Below are 27,564 nucleotides of genomic sequence, written 5' to 3'. Positions count from 1 at the left end.
ATGCTTTATTCGAACCATGCACACAGATACCCAAATAACCTGGAGAAATAGAAAGGTACTACAGTGTCCACAATCCCCTCAAGTCCACACCCCCACACACACTTCAGCCCCCTGTCATTTTTAAGCGTCCGGGGAAGGCATGGTGATTTTCTGGCAGCAGGTTTATTTTCCTGGTCATGTTTTGCTCCAGCTCATGCAGCAATGACGCTGCGTTCCCTGAGCACATATGCACCAACAGATGGTGTAAGAGGACTAGAATCATGCTAACTACTCCAGAGAAGCCAGCTCGGAATGCAAATGTCAACCGCAGAGAAGTTAAACAAGGAAAATCAGAAAGTGACTCCGCGATCAGACTGCCACACGAAGCATGACATGCATGCTGCCCAGGAAGCCAACCCACGTCCCCTGCGGTATTCCTCACACGGCCAAGTCCTAAACATCACAGTTTGCTTGTGTATCTCACCCCAGGAGAATCGACTCCTTATGAGGGAGGGGAAACATCCTATTCATCTTTAGATGTGCAGGACCCAGCACAATTAGTGCTTGCTAAATATGGGAGATGGGAATTGATAAATTAATGGGTAAAGAAATAAGTGGTGGTACAAATATGGGAAGCACGGTGCTTCGTGACCGTCCTCATCTGAGCAAACACCAATCGGAATGTGGATCCAGTGTTGGGTACAAACAGGACTTCTTCTGGCTCTTGGCTCTAAAGCAGCAGCTGACCAGTGTCACACAGACCCAAGAACAGCCAGATGCCAGCCCTTTGTTGCTTCTCTCTGCTTCTTTGGGGCCAGCCTACTCGATATAGGTCAAATTCAGCGTGGGGGAAACCAGATGCTAAGATCGTTTTTCAAACCACCCACCTCTATCTTGCTGCTGGTCCTGTTTCTAAAAGGAGCAAAGGAAAAGAAGACTTTCTTCTTTGCATTAAACAAGACGATTACTGAGGCCTCCCCACTTCCTTTAGGAACACATCTCGGTGGGTTCAGTGCAAATACAGGGAGAAAGGAGGGCCAGTTGGCCCTAACCCACCGTTAGCCAAATTAACTTTTGTACTACTTCAGATAAAAATAATCAACACACTGGTTCTGATAAAATCAGACTTGAGCGAGCAGACTCTAGACATTTTTGCTTCTCAGAGCAATACATTTGCAAAGAGTACAGAACGTAATTTAACGTCACTAACAAATGGGGGGATCCTCGGCAAATTACTTTACCTTGCTGAGTATCGGTTTTCTCATTTGTAAGACGAAGCTGTTAACCCCAAATGTCCCTTCCAGGTCTGTTAATTATGAATCCCCAAACCAGATGTGCCAACAGCAAAAATCGATTGCCTACCAAGTGGTACACATTCTGAAATTATTACTCGGGTATTATTATTATGTATTATTATTTACTGTTGTTATTATCGCTCATTCTATGTCCCACACAAAGCAAAGATGGACAAGGTGAAGTCTCTGGTTAATTTTTTTAATCATTATGAATTTAAATTTATATAGAGTCGTACTTGGCTGGATCAGTAAAAATATATCATTTGTTCTTTGTGATAAAGAATGTGTAAATCATTTGCTAAGGTCAACAGTGATTTGGTGTCAACAACCTAGTACTGAAGAGAGACAATCCACTTATACTCACAGACTTACTTTCTGGAAGAGCAGCATGATGTTAAGAGAAAAAGCTTCCTCAGAGACACTTACTTCAGCTCATTGGTTTCCATGCCCTGGGCGATGGCCATGATGATGCCGCCATGGTCTCCCCAGGTATAGTAGTGAGGTCCAGGAAGTGCCTGAAGAGGAAAAGCCAGCGCTGATGCCACTGCTCTGGAGTAACTGAGCAGTAACCATGCACACCATACATGCACACACATGCACAGGCACACACATAAGCACGTGGCAGTGATGACAAGCACTTGAAGACACTTTTTCAGTTTCCAGAGCACATTCACATCCATTACCTTATTTGTTCCACACAACCCTGGGGATGGGGCAGTGAGTTCTCTGATCCCCCCTTTTTTTTCCCAAATGAAGAAACCAAGGGTAGGTATTAAAGTGGCTGATGGTAAGCAGCAAGAATAGGCGTCAAACCCAAATCTCCGACTCTCACCAACCAGAGAGGACAACTCAATCAATTGGAGTTTGAGTTCTACCATGATCGTATAATCCACAACAGCCCATCATCCTTCCTGGTGATTACAAGCAAAAACTTTGAACAAAATATTAAAAAAAAAAAAAAGAGCTACCCAAGGATACTGAAGAGTAAACAAAATCAGATGGCTTGTGCAGGGGACTTAAAACCTGAGCAGCAATCACAAGCTAGGATTTCCTGTTTAGAAGGAAATGGCTTTGCCCCAAGAGAAAATCCCAGTCCTGGAACATCTCAGATGGATGGCTACACCATCAACAGAAATGACTTCTCCCTATGGAATCAGGAAACGAAGCCCTGGCAGGCCAGGGAGAATGTGGATGAAATCCCAGAGGAGAGGGTATCAATCAAATAAGTCCTCTAATTCTGTGTATGAACTCACACAAGCCTCACCCTAATCCCTAAACTACACGCGTGTGGAGCAGACTTAAACCAACATGGCAAAGGTTTAGTGAATGAAATGGAGATTTGTATGTGAGAAGGAACCCACAGTCTAAATCTAAACAGATATACTTTCCGCTAAAACAAAAATATCCACATCCTCCAGTAGATTCTATTTCATGTATGTCATTCACATGTCCAGGATACAACCCAAAATTATTCAATGTACACACATACCAATAAAACCTGTCCAGTTCTCAAGAGAAAAGACAATCACCAGGTGACAACCCCAAGATGGTTCAAATGCTGGAATTACCAAGCACTTTAAAATAATGTAATTATTTTATATTTCATATTTATCATAATGTAATTATGATCACATAATTGTGTCTCACAGGGTAAAGGAACACACACTTGAAATGAACAAAAGACAAAGATTCTTCCCAGAGAAGTGGAATAAGACATTTTTTTAAAAATTAGACATGATATTTGATGCCTATTTCTTAAGAAAAGAATTTTAGAACAGAAAAATATAACATGTGAAGTAAGAAATTCACTAATGGGCTCCACAACAGAATAGAAATGACACACAAATTGGTGAATCTGGTTATAAGTACAGAACAGTAGAAATTATCCATTATAAAGAACACCAAAAAAAAGATTGAAAAGAAAAAAGCCCCAAAGACCAGGAAGATAATAATAAAAGCATGTGTGATTTGAGTCTAAGAACAGGAAAAAGGGACCAGAGCAGGAAAAATAAAGTATTTGAAGAAATAACACCTGAATATTTCCCAAATTTGGTGAAAGACATACATTTATAGACTCCAGATCAGCATACCCAAACAGGATAAACACAAAACCACACCCTTATATACATTACAACAAAACCGCTAAAAACCAAAGATAAGAAAAAAGATCTTGAAATCTTTAGACAAAATGACGGACTGCATGCAGGACATGAAATGACTGTAGGTTTCTCATCAGAAATCAGAGAGGCAAGATAACTGTGGCATATCTTTAAAGTACTACCAAACCAGAATTCTCTATCAACACACAGGTCTTCCAGGAGTGAAGGTGAAATAAATTGATTCTCAAATGAGGGAAAACCAAGAAAATGCGTAACAGATAGATCTGCTTGACAAAAAATGCTAATAGAATTTCTTCAGGCTGTAAGGAAACTTAACCAGGGGGATACAGGGATTCTCAGGAATGAAGGATGAGCAAAAGAAGTATCTGCGTAAATATAAGACTGCTTCTTTCCCCTTAAATTCTTTAAAACTGGTATAATGATGTAAAGCAAAAGTAAAATCATTGTCTTGTAGGTTTTTTAATATATTTCAATGGGATACATAGGACAACAATAATCAAAAAAAGTCAGGGACTTACATGGTTGCAAGGTTTCTAAATTTTATGTGAAGTGTGAAATTATATTAAAAGTCATATTAATTCAAAAAAGACTATGACAGAGTAAATACACATGATGTAATCCTTAGAGCAACCACTGAAAAAAAATACAATAAAAAAATAATACCTAAATAAAAGCAGAATACCAAAACCATCTAAATAATATAGAAAAGTCAGTAAAGGAAAAACAGAGTAATAAAAAAAAAGATATATATATATATATATATATATATATATATATATATATATATATATACACACACACAATCTTGAACCTAAATCCAACCATATCAACAATTATGTTAACTGTTAACGGTTTAAGCATTCCAGTTAAAGCGTGCCTAGCAGAATGAATAAAAAAGCAAGACCCTACTAGATGCTGCCTATAAGAAACCCTTTAAATACAAAGACACCGGTAGGTAGAAAGTAAATGGATGGTAGAAGATATACTACTGAAACAGTAAACATAAAAAAGGCTGGAAGGTAAAATAGACTTCAAGGTGAAGGTTATCACCATAGACAAGAGGGATATTTCCTAACAGTAGAAGGGACACAAACAGAAAAGATAATTATAAATGTGCATGTACTTAATAACAGAGCCTCAAAATACATAAAGCTAAAATTAACAGGATTTAAAGGAAAAAATCTCCCACAATCAGAGTTGGAGATTTTACCACTGCTCTCTCAGCAATTACTAGAACTAGTCAAAAAAAAAAAAAAATAGTAAGAACACAGAAGATCTTAACAGCAAAGTATCAACCACCTTCCTATAAATAACATCTCTGGAATACTACATCCAACAACAGCAGAATACATACTCCTTCCTAGTGCATACGATGTATTCAACAAAGTAGGGCACATCTTGGATCCCAAAGCAAGTCCCAGTAAATTTAAAGGGATCAAAATCATATAAAGTGTTATTTCTCTGACTACAAGGAAATTAAATTAGACATCAATCATGATAAGATATCTAGGGAAATTTCAAATATCTGAAAACTAAACAACCCTTTTCTAAATAACTTCCCAAAGACAAAAAGCAAAAGGGACATGCCGAAGTAATAGAAATGTTCTGGAATTAGCAGTAAAGATTAAATATCACATCACTTGTGAATACAGCAAAAACCCACTGAACTATATACTTTGAAATGATGGACTTTATGATATGTGAATTACATCTCAACTTTAAAGAGAGACATTAAGAAATATTCTAAACTGAATGACAACAAAAATGCATCTTTACATTTGTGACATTAGTTAGAGCAGTATTTAGACAAAAACTTAGAGCTTTAAATGCTTCTATTAGGAAAAAACATCTAAAATCAATGACCTAGTGTTATACCCAAAAAAGGCTACAAAAAGAAAAGCAAATTAAATACAAAGTAAATAAGGGAAAAGATAATACTAAAGAGCAGAGATCAACAAAATAAAATACAAGCCAAAGAGACAAAGCCAAAAGCACGTTCTTTGAAAAGATCAATAATATTGACAAACCACTAACTAAACTATTAAGCAAAACAGAAAAAAAAAACAAAAAAACAAACAAAAAAAAAACCACCACAGGGATTCCTGGGTGGCTCAGTCAGGGTAAGTGTCTGCCTTCGGCCCAGGTCATGATCTCAGGGTCCTGGGATCCAGCCCCATGCTGGGCTCCCTGCTCAGGGGGGAGCCTGCTTCTCTCTCTCCCTCTGCTTGCCATTCCCCCTGCTCGTGCACTTGCTCAAACTCTCTCTCTGTCAAATAAATAAATAAAATCTATGAAAAAATAAACTACAAATCCTCAATATCAGGAATGAAAACATGTGATCACCACAGACCCTACAGACATTAAAAAAAAAAAAGAAAGAAAATACCTTGAGTCATTTTAAGCCAACAAATTCAATAATCCATATGAAACTCACCAAAACTGACATAAGCAGTAGAAAAAATCTCAACAGTTCCCTATCTGCCAAAGAAACTGAATTTCTAACCAAAACACAGCCAAAAAGAAAACCCCAGGTCCAGATAACTTCACTGGTGAATTATTAAAAAAAAAAAAAAAAAAGAGTAATACCACTTTTACACAAAAGAGGAATCACTGCTCAACTTCTTCTATGACACCAGCCCAACCCTAGCACCAAAACCTGAAAAAGACATTACCAAAAAAAAAGAGGTAAAAATCTTTAACAAACTATTAGCAACTCAAACCTAATCTGGTATAAAAAGGATAATAAATCCATGTTAAATAGGGTTTATCCCAGTAATTCGAGGTTAGTAAAACGGTCAAAAATCAATCAATGTAACGTATCATACTACATATGTGACAGTGTGATAAGAGAATAAATGGTATTTTGGTTTTTGTTCCCAGCTCCTGGTCAGAACTCCTAAATCCCTTGTAATTTCCTGACTGGTGGGGGTGATGTGTGTCTTACACAGAGCTCCTATATCCCTCAGAACTTCCAGGATGACAGGAGAGTCTTTTGTTGTAATGAGGCAAATGTTGGTGGACTCCTGGACAGTACAGAGGCTGGTAACTAAAAAGACTAAGCATGATTAGAAACTCCCAGCCTTGCCTCATCGTCTGGGGAAAGGACAGGGGCTGGAGAGGGAGTGTTTAAGTGATGGAGCCCCCACTGAAAAAAAAAAAAATCCCTAAGCTAAGATTAGAAGAGCTCCCAGGTTAGTGAACACACCCACATGCTGGGAGGTTGGCACATCTCAACTCCATGAGGACAAAAGTTCCTGTACTTAGGATCCTTCCAGATCTCGCCCTATGTACCACATCCCGCTGCAGCCTTTATAATATTCTCTATAATAAACTGGCGGAGGTAAGTAAATATTTCGATGAGTTCTATCAGCCATTCTAGCAAACTGCTGAACCCAAGAAGGGGGTCATGGGAACCCCCTATTTATAAGCTGGTCAGTGAGAAGTATAGGTGACAACCTGGGACTTACAATGACCATGTGAAGTGGGGTGGGGTGGGCAGTCTTTTTTTTTTTTTTAGGATTTTATTTATTTATTCATGAGAGACACAGAGAGAGAGGCAGAAACATAGGCAGAGGGGAGACTGATGTGGGACTCGATTCCAGGACCCAGGGATCACATCTTGAGCTGAAGGCAGATGCTCAATCACTGAGCCACCAAAGTATCCTAAGGGGTGGGGCAGTCTTATGAGACCCAGCCCCTAAACTGTGAGGTCTGTGCTAACGTCAGCTAGTCAGTCACAACCAAAATAAAGGACATCCAATTAGTGTCCAGAGAATTGGAGAATTGCTCACTGTGAGGGGAACCTCCCTCAACATTTGGAATCAAAAATGTTCTGAGAATAAAGGAAAAGAGGGCTGTTTTTTAAAAACAATAATACACCATATTACATATTGCCATATTATTACCTATTAGAGAAGAGAAGGAGGAGAAGAAGGGAAATAGGAGACATAAAGATCAGAAAGGAAGAAATACAACGGTCCCTATTTGCAGATGATATGAATCTCTTTGAGTCTACAAAACTACTAACATTATTTTATTATTTTATTATTTATTATTTTAGCAAGGTTGCAGAATCCAAGGTTAATATGTAAAAATCAATTGTATTCTTACATACGATAGCAAAAATTGGAAAGGAAACTTGAAAGAAAATTCCATTTACAGGAATACCAAAAAATTTAAAAATACTTAGAAATGAAACTAACAAAAGATATACAGACCTCGACATCAAAATCTATAAAATATCACTCAGTGAGGCTTAAAAAGAAATGGAGAAACACACTACATTCATGGACCAGAAGACTCCATAGTGCTAAGATGTCAATTTTCCCAAAATCGACCTATAAGTTCAATGTAATCCCAGTCAAAAAATCCTAGCAGGTTTTGTAAAAACTGACAAGCTAATTCTAAAAATGTTGTGGAAATACAAAAAATCTAGGATAGTCAAAGAAATTTTTAAGAAGAACAAAGTTGGAGGACTTACCTACTTGATTTCAGCACTTACTCTAAGTCTCCCATAATCAAGACAGTTTGGTACAGGTGAAAAGACAAATAGATGAATAGAGCAGAATAGAAAGTCCTAAACTAGACCCACACATATCTGGCCAATTGATTTTCAAACAGGCACTCAATGGGGGAAGTCTTTTTCAGTAAGTGGGGCTGGATCATTGAATCTCTATATGGAAAAATGAGTATCAGTCTTTCGATCACATCAGATATAAAAATCAACTCAAAATGGATCATAAACAAACAAACAAAAAAGGATCATAAACCTACACTACAGCCTGACACTGTGAAGCTCAGGGGTAAATCTTTGCAGCGTTGGGAGGGGCAAATATTTTTTAGAACAATAAAGGGCATAAAACATAGAAGAGGAATCCCTGGGTGGCGCAGCGGTTTAGCGCCTGCCTTTGGCCCAGGGCGCGATCCTGGAGACCCGGGATCGAATCCCACGTCGGGCTCCCGGTGCATGGAGCCTGCTTCTCCCTCTGCCTGTGTCTCTGCCTCTCTCTCTCTCACTGTGTGCCTATCATAAATAAATAAAAAATTAAAAAAAAAACATAGAAGAAAAAAACTGATAAATCAGATTTCAGCAAAATTTAGAATATTTACTCTTGAAAGACACCATTAAGAAAACAAGCCAGGCCACGGAAAATACTCATGACACATATATCAAACGAAAGACTTAATTCAGAATACATTTTTCAAAAAAATCTCTTACAGCTCAATGAGAAGGCAAACAACTTTTTTTTACAAAAAATAAGCACAAGACTTAAACACTTCAAAAAATTATTTTTAAACGGCCAATGAGCACATGAAAAGAAGCTCTACTTCATTAGACACCAAGAAAGTGCCAATTAAAGCCATAATAAGATATCACTGTGTACTCATTAAAATGTCTAAAATTAAAAAAAGACTGACCATACCAAGTGTTGGTGTGGACTGGAAGCGATTAGAACTTTCACACACTGCTGGTAGAAATGTAAAACGGTACATTCATTTTGGAAAACAATTCGGTAATTCCTTAAAAAGTTAAACACAGACCCACCAAGCTGTCCAGCCATTCTGTTCTAAGGCATCCACCGAAAAGAAGTAAAAATTTTTGTCCATCTAAAAAAAAGCACGTGATTAAGTGTTTATAACAGCTATACTTACAATCAGCAAAAACTGTAATGTCCATCGACAGATGAGTGGATAAACAAATTGTGAGATATCCCTACAATGGGATACCAATCAATAATAAATTGGAAAAGAACCACTGATACACAAAACCAGCATGGATGAACCTCAAAATCACCATGATGAGGGACAGAGGCCAGGCAAAAAGACTGTGTATGGAGTCCATTTATATAAAATGCTAGAAAATGCCAATTAATATCTGGCAGGGACCAGGTAAAGAGAAGGATGGATTACAAGGGGGAAGGAAGATACTTTGGGGAGTGATGGAAATGGTTGCCATCTTCATTGTGGTGTTGGCAACGGTGTAGCAATGGTGACCACTTCTGATCCAACTGTACCTTTTAGATATGCAGAGTTCACTCTGCTTCCACATGCCTCAGTAAAGTTAAGGAAGAAAGTGCAGAAAAGGAACTCAGGATCAGAGAATTTGCACCACTGATCAGTCGTGGAAGGGGAACAAGAGTTCTACTCACCAATTTTCTAGACAGCCTTGTCCACTGTATCCTATCCTATCTCCTGCCACCCCTGATGCCCCTCACATCAGGCTGTCCTGATGTCCCGTAGGCTGTCCCTCTCATGTGACTGCCACCCACAGGGACTCAGGTGCCCACTCCCACAGACACGGTCTCAACCTTCCCCTCCCCTACTTAGCTCTCTGCTCTTTCCAAAAATAGGGTCCCTTGTATGACAGCTGTGTCTTGGCAGGTGTGAAGCGTGCCTGGCGGGAGGCAATGACAGCTGCCCCAGCATTAGCCAGACCACACCACTTCACCAGAGGAGGAACAACACACTGCTTTCTACCCAGAAGGAAATCACTTGCAAATGCTCAAATCCCAGATTACACCAACATCAGAAGGTCCAAACAAACCACAAGCCTATCTGCCTAGGAGAGAACACCCAATCTCAAAAGGAATGTCTGGCTCCTATGAAGAGGAAAGCAGCTGCTTAATCCTTCCCAGGGGAGCACAGCAAGGATGCCCCCCAAACTCCAAACTGTTCACCCTTTTTGACAATTGGGCCTTGACATCTTTCATCCAAATACCTGTGTCCTCTACCATGCTGGACTGTTCTTAATGAATGCGCACACATAATGTCTGGGGCCCAGATCCCTCACCTGAGGGATGATGGTAAGCCCTCCTCCAGGAGGTGAGATATGTGATAGGTTTCTGTAAACTGCACAGAGCCAAACAAGCACTGGGTATCATTAATGCTTTGCATAGTAGGTATTTAAATACAAACGTGTACCTATCGTGTCCCCAATAAGCAGCATCATGAGGATGGGAGGTTGGCTGGCTCTTCTGAGAACTCCACATCCCTCCTGACATCATGCTCCGCCTACAGGAGGTGCTCAATTAAATTCCTGTCCTGTGATCTACTGAGTGCTCCTGGGGGCTCCCCGCACACACAGCAGAGCACCCCTGTAAGCAACCCCTACAGAAGGAGACCAGATGTACTTCTTTCCTTGGCCTTCGTAATTCACGGGAGGCTGGTGAAAGCATCTTTTTTTTTTTTCTTTTTTACAAGTTTGGCAATCCTCTAATGTCTGAGGCTGATTTAGCATTTGGGGACTACGAAACTAGCTCAACTTTCAGGACTGGTATCAGCAGTGCCAAGGATCCAAAGTAGTTCTACAGACTCAAGGCAAAAACATCTTTCCGTAGCGGAGAGGGAAACGAAGTGCCTGCCCACCACAGCCCCACTGAGGAGAGGGCTTGACTTCTATTTCAAAACGATACGACAATACACAGCCAACTTCACACCAGACACCACTACGGCCACACTGTCATTTGCTGATTTAAGGGGCACCCACTCCATAACCAGACACTGCTAGGTCCTAGGGGTAAAGAGGTAAGCAAAAGAGACATTGCTTTGTCCTCTTGGAACATTTAGTTAAAGTTACAGACGTAGGGGGAAGAAAAGGTCTGTTTTTGATTCAAAGTAATATTTTTGGCAAACTCACGAGCCCACATTACAAGGTGTGAACACAAATCAGTGCAGCTGATGCTCATGTGTGGCTCTGGGTACCTCTTTCTATTTTATAGTCATACTTGGCACCATTGGCCTCCACCACCAGCCGCACGTGTTCCTGAAATGTGCAGGCACGACTGTGTTCTCCAATAAAGCAGAACCTGGGTTGGGGGCTGAGGCCCGGGAGCTAGGGGTGGGGGTGAGGGGTGGGGGTGGGGAGCTGACCTCTCGCCACCGGGCTCCGGCACTGCTAGAGATGTACACGTTCGTCTTGCTTGCCAAGTTCTTTCCCACTGAACCTAAAATGCAAGAGGCATAATTACTTTTAATTTCAAGAATATGTCAGACGCTCACCTTGCCCAACCAGAAATTCTGAGTAGTATTTAGCCACCAAAAATGTCTCGAAACCACAAAGAGCAGCTGCTACAGCAGATGTCAGTGGTCACCGCCTAGTTGGCTTGCACATAACAGAAATGCTTAACCCCTGAACGGGGACGAGCAAAGCAGACTTACCAGTGGCAATGATGAGACCGGGAGCGGACTCCTTGGACAGGATGGGCATCCTCCGAAGCTGGAGGTTGAGCAGCTGACTGAGCCGCTGGGCCAGGTGGAGGGAACAGCCCTGGGAGAGCTACAGGACACAAGTTCCAGACCCTGTCAGCACGTGACACGATGCCTCCAGCTCCCTCAAAACACTGGGGCCTGTGTGCAGACAGTGCAGCCACACACCGAGAAAGGAAATCTGGCCCAAAGGAAACGAGACTCACAGCCCAGGGGTCCCCCACGCACCCCCAGGTGGATGGGATTACCTGAACCACATAAATGCCTCTCACTGAAGAAAAGAGAAAAAGGTGAATAAAAAAATTCCTCCTAAGGCTCGCAGAGGATAGCACTTAGGCATCAGTGTCAACTCGAGTAGATCGAAAGCTACCCCTCCCTCTGTTTAAAGAGAAATGAAATGATTTGATGGGAATTTTTTTTTTTAAGTCCGTAGAGGTATATTTCAAATGTGATTTAAGCAATTCCATCAGAGGGAAAAATCAAGAATCAATCAAATCAAATCATGAAGTCTCACTGATAAGCTCCCAGATGTACAACATATGAGCTATAAACACCAAGGGATCCACATTACAACAGTTTTTAAGTAGTCAGCATTTGTACAAAGAACCAACTCTACAGTGTCCGCTGCAAAACAAGTTATTCGAACCGGCCTCCGCCACTGGCGTTCCGATTTTAACAGTTCTGCAGAGTTATTTGCTGTATGGTCACACCAACATCTCTTGGCCAGAATGTGATTGTCAAATGTTACTCAGCCTCGTCTGGTGTTCTAGGCAGGGTAGGTCTGTGTGCTTATGTTAACAGGTTTTTACCTGGGAACCTGGTCGGCTACGTCTACTTACTTTTATAACAAAAGGATCTCTCTAGGAAATGTCCATCTTGCTAGCAACACTGTTTAGCAAATGAAAACTGGAGCAGATTAGGTTGGGTCTCAAATATTTGCCAACTAGCCTGTTCTTTCACCACCTAAAATCACAGGTAGAAACTAAAAGCCCACCAACTTGTATGGTTCGTAGATAAATGGGTCAGTCAGGGGAATAAGCAGAGTTTTAACAATACCATTAATGTGGTAGGCTCAGACCCTACAGCACACTCAAAAGCAGGCCACCCCCATCTACACAGGCTGGTGCAGAGCTCCCAAAATCTAGAAGTCAGTCCTGAATAAAGAAACACCTATATATCTGTCTCTATCTACTTATATCTTGCCTCTCCAAAGTTAGACTTCATGTACGAAGGCAAGACCTGCTGCCAAATAGAGAGGAGGAATCAAGAAGTCAGTGGAGAACAAGAGTTTCCAAAAAAATTTTCTTAGTGATCACAGATACAGCATAGAGTAGAGTCAACATACTTAATCACGGACAAACAAAATTCAAAAATCCCAGACCAGGTAACTAACTAAATATTAGTTTTCCCCAAATTACTACTACTTGATTTTTTTTTTCTGAGTTCCTTCTGCCTACCTACTTTATATAACCCAGACCCCTTAGGTGAGACAAAAACGGAGGTGCGGGGTGTCACATAAAGCCAAGGAACTCAATCCACAGGATGTTCTTCCGAGGGACAAGAACAGGGCTGCTCAGGAGAGTGGGAACACTTACTGAGGCCAAATAAAACATTTTAGTATTCTCAGCTTTTCAGATGGAGCCACAGATTGGGAAAATTGTAGAATCCTAAATTATATTCAGGAAGGCACTTTTTTAAAAGTTCTGCAGAAATTAAAAATCTACAACAGAGTTTCCCAAGCTGTCTTGGCTTGCAACACAATTAGCGTCCCTGTAAATTTTTTATAGCAGCCTCAGACCAGAAGACGTACCCACATTTGTTTGTTTTTTACATAGTTAAGACCAAACAATTTAATAAGTGTACATGTCCTAATAACTTAATGGCAGTTCAAAATAACAGTATGTGTGCATATACACACGCATACACACATATACACGCACAGAGAAAACACAATTTTTATTTCACTCTTAAATAACCACAGTTACTTAATACCGGATGTCTGCACCTGCTGAGTACTACACACTTTCTCAAAGTTTAGAATCATCTCAGATCCCACCACTGTCACTTCCCATCCCACTGGGATTTTCTCACTTGCTTTTTATCACGTCAACTGCTAGAAAATTCGGCTTCACAACAGTTTGATGCCTTCCAAAGCACGAACTAATGTGGAAACTAGGAACGAAACTCAAGATGGTACTTCACATGATGACTGACAAATACCAAGTATCTTGTGTTTCTCTCAAAAGTTTAAAACATCCCAGAGTTCACTGGGAGTGAACTATGGCACCCCTAGCTGCCCTGGTGCGGAGTTTGGGAATCGTTAAGGGTAGCACCACAGATTAAAAATTCATATGAAAAGCCCAAACGAGATGAAAGCATCTGTACCTCACAGTTGATTTTTTCTCCATATCCCGTGAAGGCTGGAGCCTGAAGGAACTCCCAGGTACCCCCTTTGTCAAAGGTGATGACTGATCGCATGTTCTCCTCATTCATCGAACCGTTAATCAGAGTAGCGATATAGACTCCTTGTAACCCCTCCACGCGGTGGAAGTCAGCAAATGGCTCATTTGCAAAATACCTACAGTAAGAGAAAATAAGCAGCTGTGAACCTGAACTGATATTTCCTTGGTATGTTTTTATTATAAATAACAAAATTTAGCTGTGTTAAAGTACAGAATTCAGTGGCATTACGTACATTCACGATGCTGTGTTGTACCGGCGTCATGATCTAGTTCCAGAACACTTTCATCATCTTAAAAAGAAACCCAGTACCCACCGGCAGTCATCCCCCTTCTTCCCTGCCCACCCCAGGCCCTGGCCACCACTACTCAGTTTTCTGTGGCTACGAATTAGCCTAATCTGTGTATTTCATATACATGGAAGTGTGCCTTTTTATGGTCACTTTTGTACAGCGTAATGTGTCCAAGGTTCACCCATACTGTAGCACAAATCAGTAGTTCATTCTTATTTACAGATAAGTAACCTTTTTTTTTAAAGATTTTATTTATTTATTCATGAGAGACACAGAGAGAGAGAGGCAGAGATACAGGCAGAGGGAGAAGCAGGCTCCATGCAGGGAGCCTGACGTGGGACTTGATCCCAAGACTCCAGGATCACGCCCTGAGCCGAAGGCAGATGCTCAACCACTGAGCCACCCAGGTGTCCCGTCCCTCTTTTTTTTTTTAAACGTGATTGTGTTTTAACTTTGAAGGTCAAGATGCTTATCAGATCAATAACTCTTCATGGGGAGTTCAGAATGCTGACTACAACATACAGACGTGATGAGAGGCACGTCTATCTCTTCCCTGAAAGATTCACCCCAAATCTTCCAGCGAGCCTCGACAAACAGGAAACAGTAAGCCAGACTTGCCAGACACCAATCGAAGCGCCAGGGCTTATAACCCGCAGGAATCCAGCGCTAAGGGATACACAGCCACTGGCCACACGCTGACAATTAATTATCCAACACCCTGTTCAGGGAGAAGCCCATAGGGTTCCTGTCAGAATGCACAGCAGAACCCCGACCCCAGGAAGCCATACAAAGAGCAAGGAAGGTTCTAGAAGCTTGAGGTTATACTTTTTACCAATGAAGCAGAGAATGAGGCCTTCCCAGGGCCTTAACTACTATGCCAGGGTACCTATTTCACTGGGAAGCAGCTTTGCCCCGAAATGGTACACACGTCACAGATGGAACAGATCTCTGAGAAGTGCTAACCAGAGTTCCCACGTGGTTTTCAAAACTGGAAGTGTGTCCTTTATTTAGAAGGGTTCTGAGCCACCAGGCTTGGTTAAAAAAAAATTTATTAAAGCATAGAACTGCTTTTTTCCATTATCCACTCTACCAATCTCGAGCTGGATGAGTTTAGACAGAAGCACACTCACTACAAGCTCTGAGGAAGAAAAAGAAAATTTTTAAAAAGCACTGACAAAGCTACTTCAGATGGAGAGACTGAGCAAAACCCCAAATCAAATGCTGGCACTGAGGGACGCCTGGGTGGCTCCATGGTTGAGCACCTGGCTTCAGCTCAGGGCATGATCCCAGGGTCTGGGGATCGAGTCCCATATCAGGGTCCCCAAGGGAGCCTGCTTCTCCCTCTGCCTGTGTCTCTCCACCTCTCTCTCTCTCTCTCTCTCTCTCTGGGTGTCTCATGAATAGATAAATAAAATCTAAAAAAAAAAAAAAATCCTAAATAAGATGCTGGCAATGAGACCAAACATTCTGACATGCGGTTTCCTCGGGTCTCCTGGAAGTATTTTTCTTTGCTTCTTTAGAAATCAGTTGCAGCTCTGTCAGCCACCCACTCTCTCTATTGACCTCAGCAACCCTGCGTTAGATGCCATCATCATGAAGCCACCACCATCAGGTTGACTGTCACTCTCCTGGATTTCTGCCTTTTGGTTCCAAGCAGAAACCTGTCTTCTATGCCTGTCAGTGCCCCAGTGGCCCTGCGATGATTCATCTCACCCTAGGTGCCCTCTCTTCGTCCATTTTCTTACATTTCCACTCGCCAGAGCACCCAGGCCCCTGGGCCACCCTCCTGCAGAGCCCACGCCCGCCTCGCCCCTCGCAGAGGCCCCGCCGGGCCCAACATCTCATCCCCACATCCAGACACTGCTTTCCAGGAGATTTCTGCTCGGCACATCTCACCGACGCCAGGGGCACCCCCAGTTAAGAATTCTACTCCAGGTCTCTAAGTAAATTAGGACCACTTCCTTGGCACCACACTTTCCTATTGAGTTCAAAGAACAACTCATTTCAAATAACACAGAAGTGTTATGTGGGGTTTTTTGGTTTTTGGTTTTTTTTGAATCAGCCTGCCCACGCAATCTAATTCACCCTTAGCCTATCTCATCTCGCTGAGATGCAGAAGCAGGTGACAAAAGTTCACTCAAATGAGCACAACTGAGCATCTCCAGTCCTGAGATTAAGCCTGAAGTAAACAAGAAGAAGGCTGAGCCCATGCTGGTCTGTGAATGTGGACATAAACCTCTTTCCAGTTTCCTAACTGGATTGGGCGCTCGGGCCAGGCATGAGTGACCTTCATTACCACGTAAAGGGCCGTGTGCATACATGAGAGGGCCATATGGTCACATAACTGAGCTTCCTGCTTCCTGGGGAGCTTCTCTCCAAGACTTCTGCCTGCCCTGTCACAAGACAGCCATCCTGAACACCCGACAAATGCAGAGGATACAGAAACCTTTGGCAAGCTGTGATTTATCCACTCCACGGCTCTCAAAGGTGGGGGAAAAAATCAGAGGCTGGGAAAGGCTTGAGGAATCATGGCTCATAATTCTAATTATAAAAAAAGTAAGCAGAATATTATTCACCAGTACAAAGGAATGAAGCACTCACACACACACACACACACGCACACGCACACACATACACACACGGACAAACCCTGAACACATTATGCAAGCTCCGAGACTGACCCAAAGGTCACTTATTATGCTACGATTCTGTTTACACAGTATACCTGGAGAAGGTAAATCCACAGAGACAGAAAGGACATTAGTGGCTGCCAGGGGCTGCAGGGAAGACAGACTGGGACCAGAAACTGCTTAGTGGGTAAGGGGTTCTCTTTTGGGGAAGTGAAAATGTTTTGGAAATAGATTAAAGCCAGTGGTTGCTTGCACAACGCCACGAATGCCCTAAATGCCACCGGGCTGTTCACTTTAAAATGGCTCAGCTAATGTCATGTGAATTTCACCCCAATAAATTACTTAAAATAACAAACAAACAAAAAGCAAAGACACAGGAGCCAGCCCAAAGACGCTGCCACTGACCAAACCAGAAAAACCTGAGGCTGAATCATGGTAGGAATGGTTTACAACACATTAACTCACACTGAATAATAAATAACTCAGGAGTCTATACTGGCAGGGGTGTGGGGAGGCATAAAATAGGACGTACCTCTGAAAGAGCCGAAACAGGGCATGCAAAGGCACTGTCAGGGACCAGAAAGTTCTCCCCTTGGGGATCCAACAGGCATCTCCAAGCTGGCGAGTCCGAACCCGAGGCCCTGCCCTTTCCCCGGACACCTGCTCCTCACGCAGCTCCCTCTGACTTCCTGACGCCCGGACTCAGCCCACGGCCGTCATTCTGCCCACTCACTGCTCAGCCCAAGCAGTCGTGGGCCCTGGACGCGCCACAGCCAAGCAGCAAATCTACCAGCAAACGATCAGAATTTGCCCATTTCCGTCATCTCTGCTGCTACTGCCCTGGGCCCTGCTGACAGCAAGGCCAGCCTGGGTCTCCAGCACTGTCCCGGCCAGGCGCCCTGCTTCTTCCATTCTCGCGCCCCGCCGGCAGTCTACTCTGCACACCGCACTGAGCCTGGCTTCTTTAGAAGACAGGTCACCTGAGTGTTCGTCTGAAACTAGTTGTAATATTGTCCATTTATGTTTCAAGTCCTTTCCTTTATGTAACGTGGGGTCACAATTTTTTTAAATGGTTAAAAAAAATGTAACAGGTTAAATCAGATGATGTCCATCTTCTGGTCAAAAACCTCCATATTCTGCTTAGAAGGAAAAAAGGAAATTTCTTCCATGCCCTTGAAGGCCTTATACAATCTGAGCCCTGCTCTCCTGGATCCTATTTCCTAGAGGATGTTCTCTCTCTCCTCCTCCTCCAGCTGTTGGAGCCACCCTGGCTTCTACACCGCTCCTAAAATATATCCAACCTCAGAATCTCTGAGCATGCTGTTCCCTCTGCCGCAGCGCCCTTCCCCAGGGCCTCCGAGCATGCTGTTCCCTCTGCCACAGTGCCCTTCCCCAGGCCCTCCGAGCATGCTGTTCCCTCTTCCTGCTCACGTGACTCAGGACCTACTGAAATGTCACTGTCGTAGAACAGCCTTCCATGGCCAGCCTGTATAAATGACATGCTCTTAATCCCCTGTCCTCTTTTTTTTTTTTTTTTTTTTATTGGTGTTCAATTTACTAACATACAGAATAACACCCAGTGCCCGTCACCCATTCACTCCCACCCCCCGCCCTCCTCCCCTTCTACCACCCCTAGTTCGTTTCCCAGAGTTAGCAGTCTTTACGTTCTGTCTCCCTTTCTGATATTTCCCACACATTTCTTCCCCCTTCCCTTCTTTTCCCTTTCACTATTATTTATATTCCCCAAATGAATGAGAACATATAATGTTTGTCCTTCTCCGACTGACTTACTTCACTCAGCATAATACCCTCCAGTTCCATCCACGTTGAAGCAAATGGTGCTCGTGGGGAGCGGGATCCCCTGTCCTCTTAACTTGGTTCACTCTGCCTCCCAGCCCTTGCCACCAACAGGCAAACTACGTATTTGTTTCCGTCCTATCTTCCCCCAATGAGAACAAAAGCCCCATGGAATAAGGACCCTGTTTTGACTTTTCATTGCTGGACATATTATCTCATTGCTGTGCCTGGAACAAGGGCTGGCACAGAGCAGCAGCGTCCTTGTCAAAAGAAATGGGGACTGAATAAATCACCAGCATGACGAGAGACCTTGGACGGCAGTGTCACGCCCTGTGACCTGGTGGTCATGGCCTCAGAGCCAGGCCTCGCTGCACACCAGCCAGCTCCACCAGACGGCTCTTGCAAAGAGCAGAGTGATTCTCATCACAGTCAGACGTCTCACAGAAGACTGGCTTGTCGCATGACAAGCGAGAATGAATGGACTCCAGCTCCCAAGGGTCACGGGGTCACCCACGGAGCAATATTTGCAATTACAGTAAGAAAAAAAATGTCAATTAACCTGCCTTACTTAGAGGCAAGTCTGCCATCGCTCTCCCCACGCCAGCTTGCCCCGAGCTGACCCCTGTCCAAGTGCCTTTTCCCACCGGCTCAGAGACCCCAAGGCAGATAACTGAAGGAAAGGAACCCAGGGAGTGGCTGACACAGGGCCTGTGACTCCAAATGTCACCCAGAGCAGCCATGCTCAGCCTTGGCATCCCATCCAAATCACCTGGAGGGCTTTTTAAAATCTTCACAGCCCAACCACACCCCTAATTGCTGAAGCCGTGCCACAAGCCAGCCACGGGCATTCTGGAAACTCGCCAGTTGAACCCAAAAGTACAGCTAATGTTGAAAAACACCCAACCTGAGGGTGCTGGTTGCTCTGATGTAAAAGCGAGGGAGGGACTTATGGTTTCCTTACCTCACCAACGTGTCACCGCCTGCCCCTCCTGGGCTGTAATAGAGCACGTTCTCCAGGGACAAGGAGAATTTCAGCCCCTCTGCCTCTGAGATGTATAAGTTGGTGCGGTTGTTACTATGACTGACGCATACAAACACCTGGTCCTCGGAGGCATCTGCGATGTAATATTCCTTTGGAATCGAAAGTCAAAACATACACAAGTCAAAAACCACACATGCACAGTGGACTTTTCCCTATGCACACTGAAGTAATGACTTCCAAATGTCCCAGTGACGGGGACAGGCCCAGAGCCCGCAGACACCTTCCCAAATCTCGGTAAAGCCTAGCCAATTTTCTTTTTGGAGGAGGTGAGGCTGCCCTGTAACTGGAACAAGCTGCTTACTGGCAAATGGGGCCCCAAAGAGGGGACCACCAAACCCCACAAATGACCTAAAAACTTTGTTTTGGTTCATGACATCTCCTTTTTCCCATGAGGTCCATCAATAGTATGTATTATAATATCCATTAATGTGCATTTCCTTTCCTTTCATTCTCTCTAAGGTACTAAAGAAAGGTGGAAGCCATAAAAAGCAAAGAACTGACAAGAATGTTCTCCCCATGAGCTACCAACCCTCCAGCACACCGACTGCCAGTGGCAAGGCCTTCAAATGCCACCTCCTGCCTGTGGTGGCTTCTCTGATGACCCCAGCCCACACTGTTTTTCCCATTGATCTCTTCGCTCTAATACACGCATACTGTAGCTAAGCATTTGACATGAATGTATACATATGGTTTCTCCTCTGCTTGTTTCTCTGTGTCTCCAACGTATGTGTTTCTAAAAGGATGGGTCCCAGCTTTTATCCCCTTTTGGAATCTAGCCACCTGTAAGCAACAGAGCAGGTATTGCATGAATAACTCATGGTCACCAGCTCTCCATTCCTTCAGGACAGCACACTGAGGGCCCACTGACTCTGGTCCCAAACGTCTGCCAGTCTGTCTACACATAAAGCAAATTAAGACTCCCATTCAGCTGCACTTCAAATAGTGAAGAGGGAAAAAACAGACCAAGGTGCCCAAAGCCTAATGGTTCCCTCTATGGAACTGTCTAGAAAGTGATTGCAGGGAGCCTCCATCAATGACCTACCCAACATGATGAGCACTGAGTGTTACACTGCATGTTGGCAAATTGAACTTTAAAAAAAATTTTTTTAATTAAAATAAATAAATAAAAGAAGATTCAAATTAAAAAAAAATTTTTAAAAGGCTCTACCCAGAAGGATATCCCAGCAACACCCTTCCCCTGACCCCTGCATGTGGAAACCCCTAACTCTTTTGTCCACCCCCAAGCAGACCCCACTCACATTAATAGGATGTCTTGTAACAAACTGGGCTGCTCGCATGGGCTTCCTGTCAAAGGACACCCAGAGCTGGACAGAAGCTGGCTGTAGACCGCCCAGAAGATGCTGCCAAGGAAGAGGAGGGGAAAAAAAAGTTAATGGTGCCACACTACAGCCACTCAAAGTAAGAGAAGATGGAAACAGGAAAGTCAGACCCCTCTGATTCTACCAGAAACACAAAACACAGGGTGACTGCAAATGCACATTTTTTGCAAGGTCCGTGTTCCCTCCACAGCTTGGGCTGCATTTGTTTGATCCCCAACATCCGATCTGCAACAGGTATTAGATACTCCCGAGTAAGGACAGACAGTACCGCGGCCCAACTGGGCGTGGGAGGAGGTAGGGGGCTGAACCCGGCAGCCCCCGCACCCACACAGGCTGAGGTCAGCCACACACCGAGAATATAAAACCCATTCCCATGTTCTTTCCCCTCCCGTTTTCAGGGGACGAGGATACTCGAATTAAAGGGCTTTAACCTGCACAAAGAGCTGAGGGAATTTTTACCGGTTCTCTTTTGCAACCTTCTAATACTTCTCATTGATGAACATTTTTCCTAGAGTGTGTTTTCTTTGCTAGGGCATAGGGCATGCCACACAATGTTGGCCACATCACACTGCGTTTTAGAAATACTAAAGCACAGCTGGAGTCTCGAAAATATGTATAAAAGCATTAGATTAAGAGCTGGCTGTACCACCTCAGGAAATCACTAAACGTCTCTAGGTCTCAATTTACTCATCTACAAAAATGAGAAGCTGATTAGGATCAGGGCTTCTCTATATATGGGTTTCAATGGTCCAGGAACCCTATAAATACATATGCAAACCATGTGTATAGATGCACTCATTCATCCTGCCGGGAAGGGCACACAATCTTTACCAGATTCTCAAAAGGGTTGATGATTCAAAAAAGGGTAAGAGCCACCATAAAGGCTCAGTGTGGGTTTTTCCAGCTCTAAAAGTATGGGACTGGGATGCCTGGGTGGCTCGGTGGCTGAGCATCTATCTTCAGCTCAGGTTGTGATCCTGGGGTCCTGGGATCAAGAGCCACATCAGACTTTCCACAGGGAGCCTGCTTCTCCCCTCTGCATGTGTCTCTGCCTCTCTCTCTCTGAGTCTCTCACAAATAAAATCTTTTAAATAAATAAAGTATGGGATTGAGAACTGAAGGCAAATTTTGCACAACTAGCTGGAAAGGGATACAAGCCTTCAGATGTACATAATCACACACGCGACTACTAAGCTTATCAGAATGTTGAGATCCCCAACCAGAATGGGTTCATTTTGCTTCATTTATCCTTGACCGTGTTATTACTGTTTACCACACATTTTAAATTCCTATAAAGTAAGAAACATATCAATTTCTCTTAACTATAACACAAATGAAACCCATGTGCTAATATATGCCCAATAAATACTATGTGAAGAGCAAGGGGAGGAACATGAAGTTACTCTTGACTCATCTGAGTACTGTGTGTGTGTGTGTGTGTGTGTATATACACATATATATACACACACACATATATATATATAACAAATGGTTAAAATTAGTTTGTTTGAAAGAGGCCAGGTAGAGAGGTACAAAAGACTGCCTTTCCAAAATGGCACAACTGAAAACCATGTTAATAGCTTGTACTAAGTATGGGGCCATAGGAAACGATGGATCTATTAAAAATATAAAACATATTACCTAAATGAGAAAACATTGCCCAGCAAGACTGTTAGGCATAGATTCCAAAAGCCCTCAAGTCAATAAAATTTTATAGCTATTTATAAAGGTCAGAGGATCCGTTTAAGCTACCCTATATAAATCCCTATAAATATATGTGAATACACAGATGTCAGTTGAAACATACACTTTCATGCTTTTATTTTTTCACTACTATCCCACTGTGGTTATACCTTAGAAAGGAGTCACTTTTCTCAGTGACACTAGGGCCATGATTAGTTAAGTTTTGTGGGGGGTTTTAATATTTTATTTATTTATTCATGAGAGAGACACAGAGACAGAAACATAGGCAGGGGGAGAAGCAGGCTCTCTGCGGGGAGCCCGATGTGGGACTCAATCCCAGGACCCTGGGATCATGCCCTGAGCCGAAGGCAGATGCTCAACCACTGAGCCACCCAGGTGCCCCTAGTTAAGCATTCTTAATGAGTGCTCTTGGGTGGCATGAGAATGGAGAATTCATACCAAGGCCAGTCTTCCTCCACAAATGCAAAAGTCACAGAGTACAAAGGTCATAAGAAATCTCAAAACAAACCAAAAAGCAACAACAATAAGAAGGGAAGGGAAGGGGAGGGGAGGGGAGGAGGGAGGGGGAGGGGGGAGGGGGGAGGGAAGGGAAGGGAGAAAAGAAAAAGAAACCTCAAAACACATCCATCCCACTTCCTTCCAGGACAATCATTCCTAAGCCTGGACAATTCGGGCTCACTCCTAAGGAGTGATACTTTCTCGCCACCAAGAAACATTAAAAATTACGAGCACCTGGGTGGCTCAGTCAGTTAAGCATTTGCCTTCAGCTCAGGTCATGATCCCAGGGTCCCGGGATCAAGCCCCATGTCAGGCTCCCTGCTCACAGAGAGCCTGCTTCTCCCACTCCTCCTCCCCATTCCTGCTCTCTCTCGCTATCTCTTTCTCTCTAATAAATAAAATCCTAAAAAAAAAATTAACAATTAAACTGTGGCACACTATGGACTGTCAAACAGATGTATCATTAGCCCCTAATATTTTTCCTTAACAAACCATGGGGTTTTGTGGCTGTTGAGTTTCTCTTGACCACAATTATAAAAGTAAAACGTGCTCATAAGAAAGAAACATCCAACAGTATAGACAGGGGTGAGGTAGAATGCAGAACCTCAGCTCCCGACCCTCCACTCTCTCCTCCTGCCCGACCCTCCAGAAAGTAACAGCTTACCAACGCTCTGCTGGTAACAGGCTTTCATGGGGTCTTTCAGAAGTGTTCTGTGCCATCACACCTGAGCATATTTATATGGTGACAGACAATGCTACACTTACCCAACATCCATTATTCCTTCCTCTTTAGCAACAAGACCTTGACCGCCACCCCAAATAAGCCACTGGGGTTCTCTACCTAAGTGCAGCCACATGACTGAGTTCTAAGCAATAATTGTAAACCTAAGTGGTGTGTTGGTTTCTAAGAAGGCTGCTGAGAGACTTCATCAGTGGGAAGGGGTCCTATTTGGCCTCTCTCTCCTTACTCTAACTCCCATAAAGACTCAAAGGCTAGTATAGATATTCTGGACCAAGAAGGAACCCTGAGAATGGAAATCATTAGGTTTGTGGAACAGAGAGAAGCCTAGGTCCCCAATAACACCAGGGCACCCACATACCAGCCGTAGTTTGGCTACCAATAGGCTGCCCTGAGGAGAGAAAAGTAAGTTTCTGTATTCACTAAGGCACTTCTATTTCTAGTCTGTTACCAGTAATCAAACACAATGCTAATTTGATAACATTTGCAATTTTATTTTCCACATACAACGCTGATCGTTGATGGAAATGTTGTTGTGCCATTCAACTTTCTTCACTCATAGAGTCTCTTGGACATCATCTGTTTAACAGCTCATGGGCACTGACATATTTTCCAGAAACATTCTTCAGTGGACATGCTTGTATATGTTACCTTTTTTAGAAGTTCACAAGAATATCTGTAGGATGCCATTCTCAAAACCACTAGATCAAAATTTTCAGTTTTGACAGAATAAACAGCCTTCCTGAAAGGCAATACCAGTTAATACAGCTCCCAGCACAAATACTTTCGCCAGCATCCAGGAGTTATTTAAACATTTCAAGTTATGCCAATATTACAGGGTCTGAGAATCTGTGATAAGTTTTTTTTATTTGGTGTTTTCATCCTGATAAGGAAACATAAATTAACATAAGAATCTGAATAATCTGAATTTCAGAATGTGCATTTATGCTTACGTTTGAGATTATATCAAAGGAAATGAGAGGTCAAGGAGAAAAGAGCAGAGAGAACTAAATAAATGACACATTCTTGCCAAGTGAAGGCCACAGGATGTCACAGTGAGCTCTTCAATCAAACATTTCATGGAGAAAAGTGGCCAGAGAATGAGGGACTCCAAAGCACGTGGGGGACAAGGACCCCAGTTCAGAAGCACTGGGGCTCTAGCATCCACTGCCACCTTCCCCTCTGAAGCAGTGACCAAGGATCAGCAAAACATCATCCACGTTAACGTCGTTTATGCTAAAATATTTATAGATAACGTTTTACAGATATTTTATATATATGTATTTATGACTTGCTTTAATATATCCCAAGAAAAGGGGTGCCTGGGTGGCTCAGCCAGGTAAATGTCTGACTCCTGATCTAAGCTCAGGTCTTGCTTTTGGGGTTGTGAGATCTAGCCCTGCATTGGGGTCCATGCTGAGTGGGGAGCCTACTTAAAAAATAATACTAATAATAAAATAAACCATTCCAAGAAAAAAATAAGTAGTAGGTTACACAGCTGAAAAGAGATTAACAAATGTAAATAGTATTGAGGCTGAATGAGGGCACCTATGGAGGACCACCTACGGTGGTCCTATAAGTATAAACTGTTCTTTTACATAGATTTGAAAACATCCATAATAAAAAGTTTTAGGGGCGCCTAGGTGGCTTAGCAGGTTGAGCGTCTGCCTTCAACTCAGGTCATGATCTTGGCATCCTGGGGTAGAGCCCTGGAATTGAGCTCTACACTCAGCAGGGAGTCTGCTTCTCCCTCTCCCTCTGCCCCTCCTCCTGTTCGTGCTCTCTCTCTCTCTCTCTCTCTCAAATAAATAAAATCTTTAAAAAAAAGAAAAAGTTCTACAAAGTTAGTATTAATTGGGAGCGCATCCAGAATGGCAGAGGAAGGAACTCAAAATCCACTCCTCCGAAAAGCAACAAAAACCCCAACCAAAGTTCTCAAAGTCAACTTTTTCACAATTCTAAAAGTTAAATAAAGGCTTGCCAAAACCCAAGGAGCACTTATTGGATATCAGTGGCAAAGCTCAGCAAGAAGAGGCAACTTTGTGGCCTCAATCCCATCCCCTTCTCCCTAGCTCTGCAGCAGCCTTAGAAACCCACAGCCTGGCAGCTCCAAGAACTGGGAAGACCAGCAGCCCCAGAGCCACTGAAGGGGACAGATGACTCCCACAGCTAGCTTGAAAACTGCATTCTCGGGTCTTCTCTCCGTATAACCTGACTCAGTTCACTGTACCAACAGACCTACAGCCAGGCCGTTTGTGGGAAACAGTGACAAATGGCAGACGTTTAACATCACAGCTGCTGGCAAGACATGACCACCTGGAGCTCATGGAAGGCTAAGAAGCCTGAAAGGAGGGATCCTTGGGTGGTTCAGCGCCTGCCTTTGGCCCAGGGCATGATCCTGGAGTCTCAGGATCGAGTCCCACATCTGGCTCCTGGCATGGAGCCTGCTTCTCCCTCTGCCTGTGCTCTGCCTCTCTCTCTCTCTCTATGTCTATCATGAATAAATAAATAAAATCTTTAAAAATAAAAAAAAGAAGCCTGGAAGGAAAAGCTGGGGCAGTAGATGCCCAGAAGAGGCTTCGATAAGCTCTGAAATATCCCAGGGAACCTACTAGGTCTCCACGCAAGAGCTGTGAGTCTGCTCAGGAGAGAAGCAATAAGGGCCTCATCTCTCATGGCCAGGTAATCACCTGGAGGCTCTACAGAAGCAGGAACCGAAGGCTAAGGTAGAGTTGTGGATGGCCAGACCGCAAGCCCCCAGCCCACGGTCAGAGGCATTCAGCCACCAGATTTATCTGTGCAAAGCATTTGAGAAAAATCACTATTCAATCATGGCCAGTCTCTAAGCCTAATTATTAAACATTTCACAGTCAAACACAATGAAGACTATAAACTCTACCAAATTAATGCAGGAAACTCACAAACAAAATCAAAATAGGCAACAGTAGGGAAAGGCAACAAAAAACATTCTGGGAAGGGGCCGCTTGGATATGAGCAGGTGCCTCGTGATACCATCTGAAATGTCTGATTTTAATAAAAGGATGACAGGACAAGCAAACAGCAAAGTATGGCCCATACTCAGACACAACACACACACACAAAGAGTCAAGAGAAACCATTGCTGAGGAAGGCCAAATACTGGAATTACAGACAAAAAATTTAAATCCCCTATCATAAATAGGTTCAAAAAATTAAAGGGAAACCATGTCACAAGAATTAAAGTATGAGAACAACTGTCTCACCAAAGACATACTATCTATAAAGAAACAGGAATTATAGAGATGCAAATTATTTTCTTTTTAAATATTTTTAAAATTTATTCATTCATGAGGAAAAGAGAAAGAGGCAGAGGGAGAAACAGACTCCCCGTCGAACAGGGAGCCCGATGCAGGCCTCGATCCCAGGACCTCAGGATCACAACCTAAGATGAAGGCAGCTGTTTAACTGACAGCCACCCAAGCGC

At 43.1% G+C, this 27,564-nt stretch overlaps 1 protein-coding gene across 1 annotated transcript in view; it reads right to left on the bottom strand.

Annotated features, from left to right (window-relative positions):
• Positions 1–27,564, bottom strand: part of SORL1 (sortilin related receptor 1) — a 156,561-nt gene that overhangs the window by 87,942 nt on the left and 41,055 nt on the right. The window contains exons 7-12 of the mRNA XM_072822405.1: positions 21,080–21,181; positions 19,740–19,909; positions 13,985–14,177; positions 11,552–11,669; positions 11,264–11,337; positions 1,701–1,789 (exon numbers count right to left, since the gene is read on the bottom strand). Coding sequence (XP_072678506.1) covers positions 1,701–1,789; positions 11,264–11,337; positions 11,552–11,669; positions 13,985–14,177; positions 19,740–19,909; positions 21,080–21,181 — 746 coding nt within the window. The remainder of the gene's footprint in view (positions 1–1,700; positions 1,790–11,263; positions 11,338–11,551; positions 11,670–13,984; positions 14,178–19,739; positions 19,910–21,079; positions 21,182–27,564) is intronic.

Source organism: Canis lupus, chromosome 3 (assembly GCF_048164855.1).
Source record: "Canis lupus baileyi chromosome 3, mCanLup2.hap1, whole genome shotgun sequence".
NCBI classification, from domain to species: domain Eukaryota; kingdom Metazoa; phylum Chordata; class Mammalia; order Carnivora; family Canidae; genus Canis; species Canis lupus.
The sequence above is the reverse complement of the archived record's forward strand: the minus strand, read 5'-3'. Positions and strand labels throughout refer to the sequence as shown.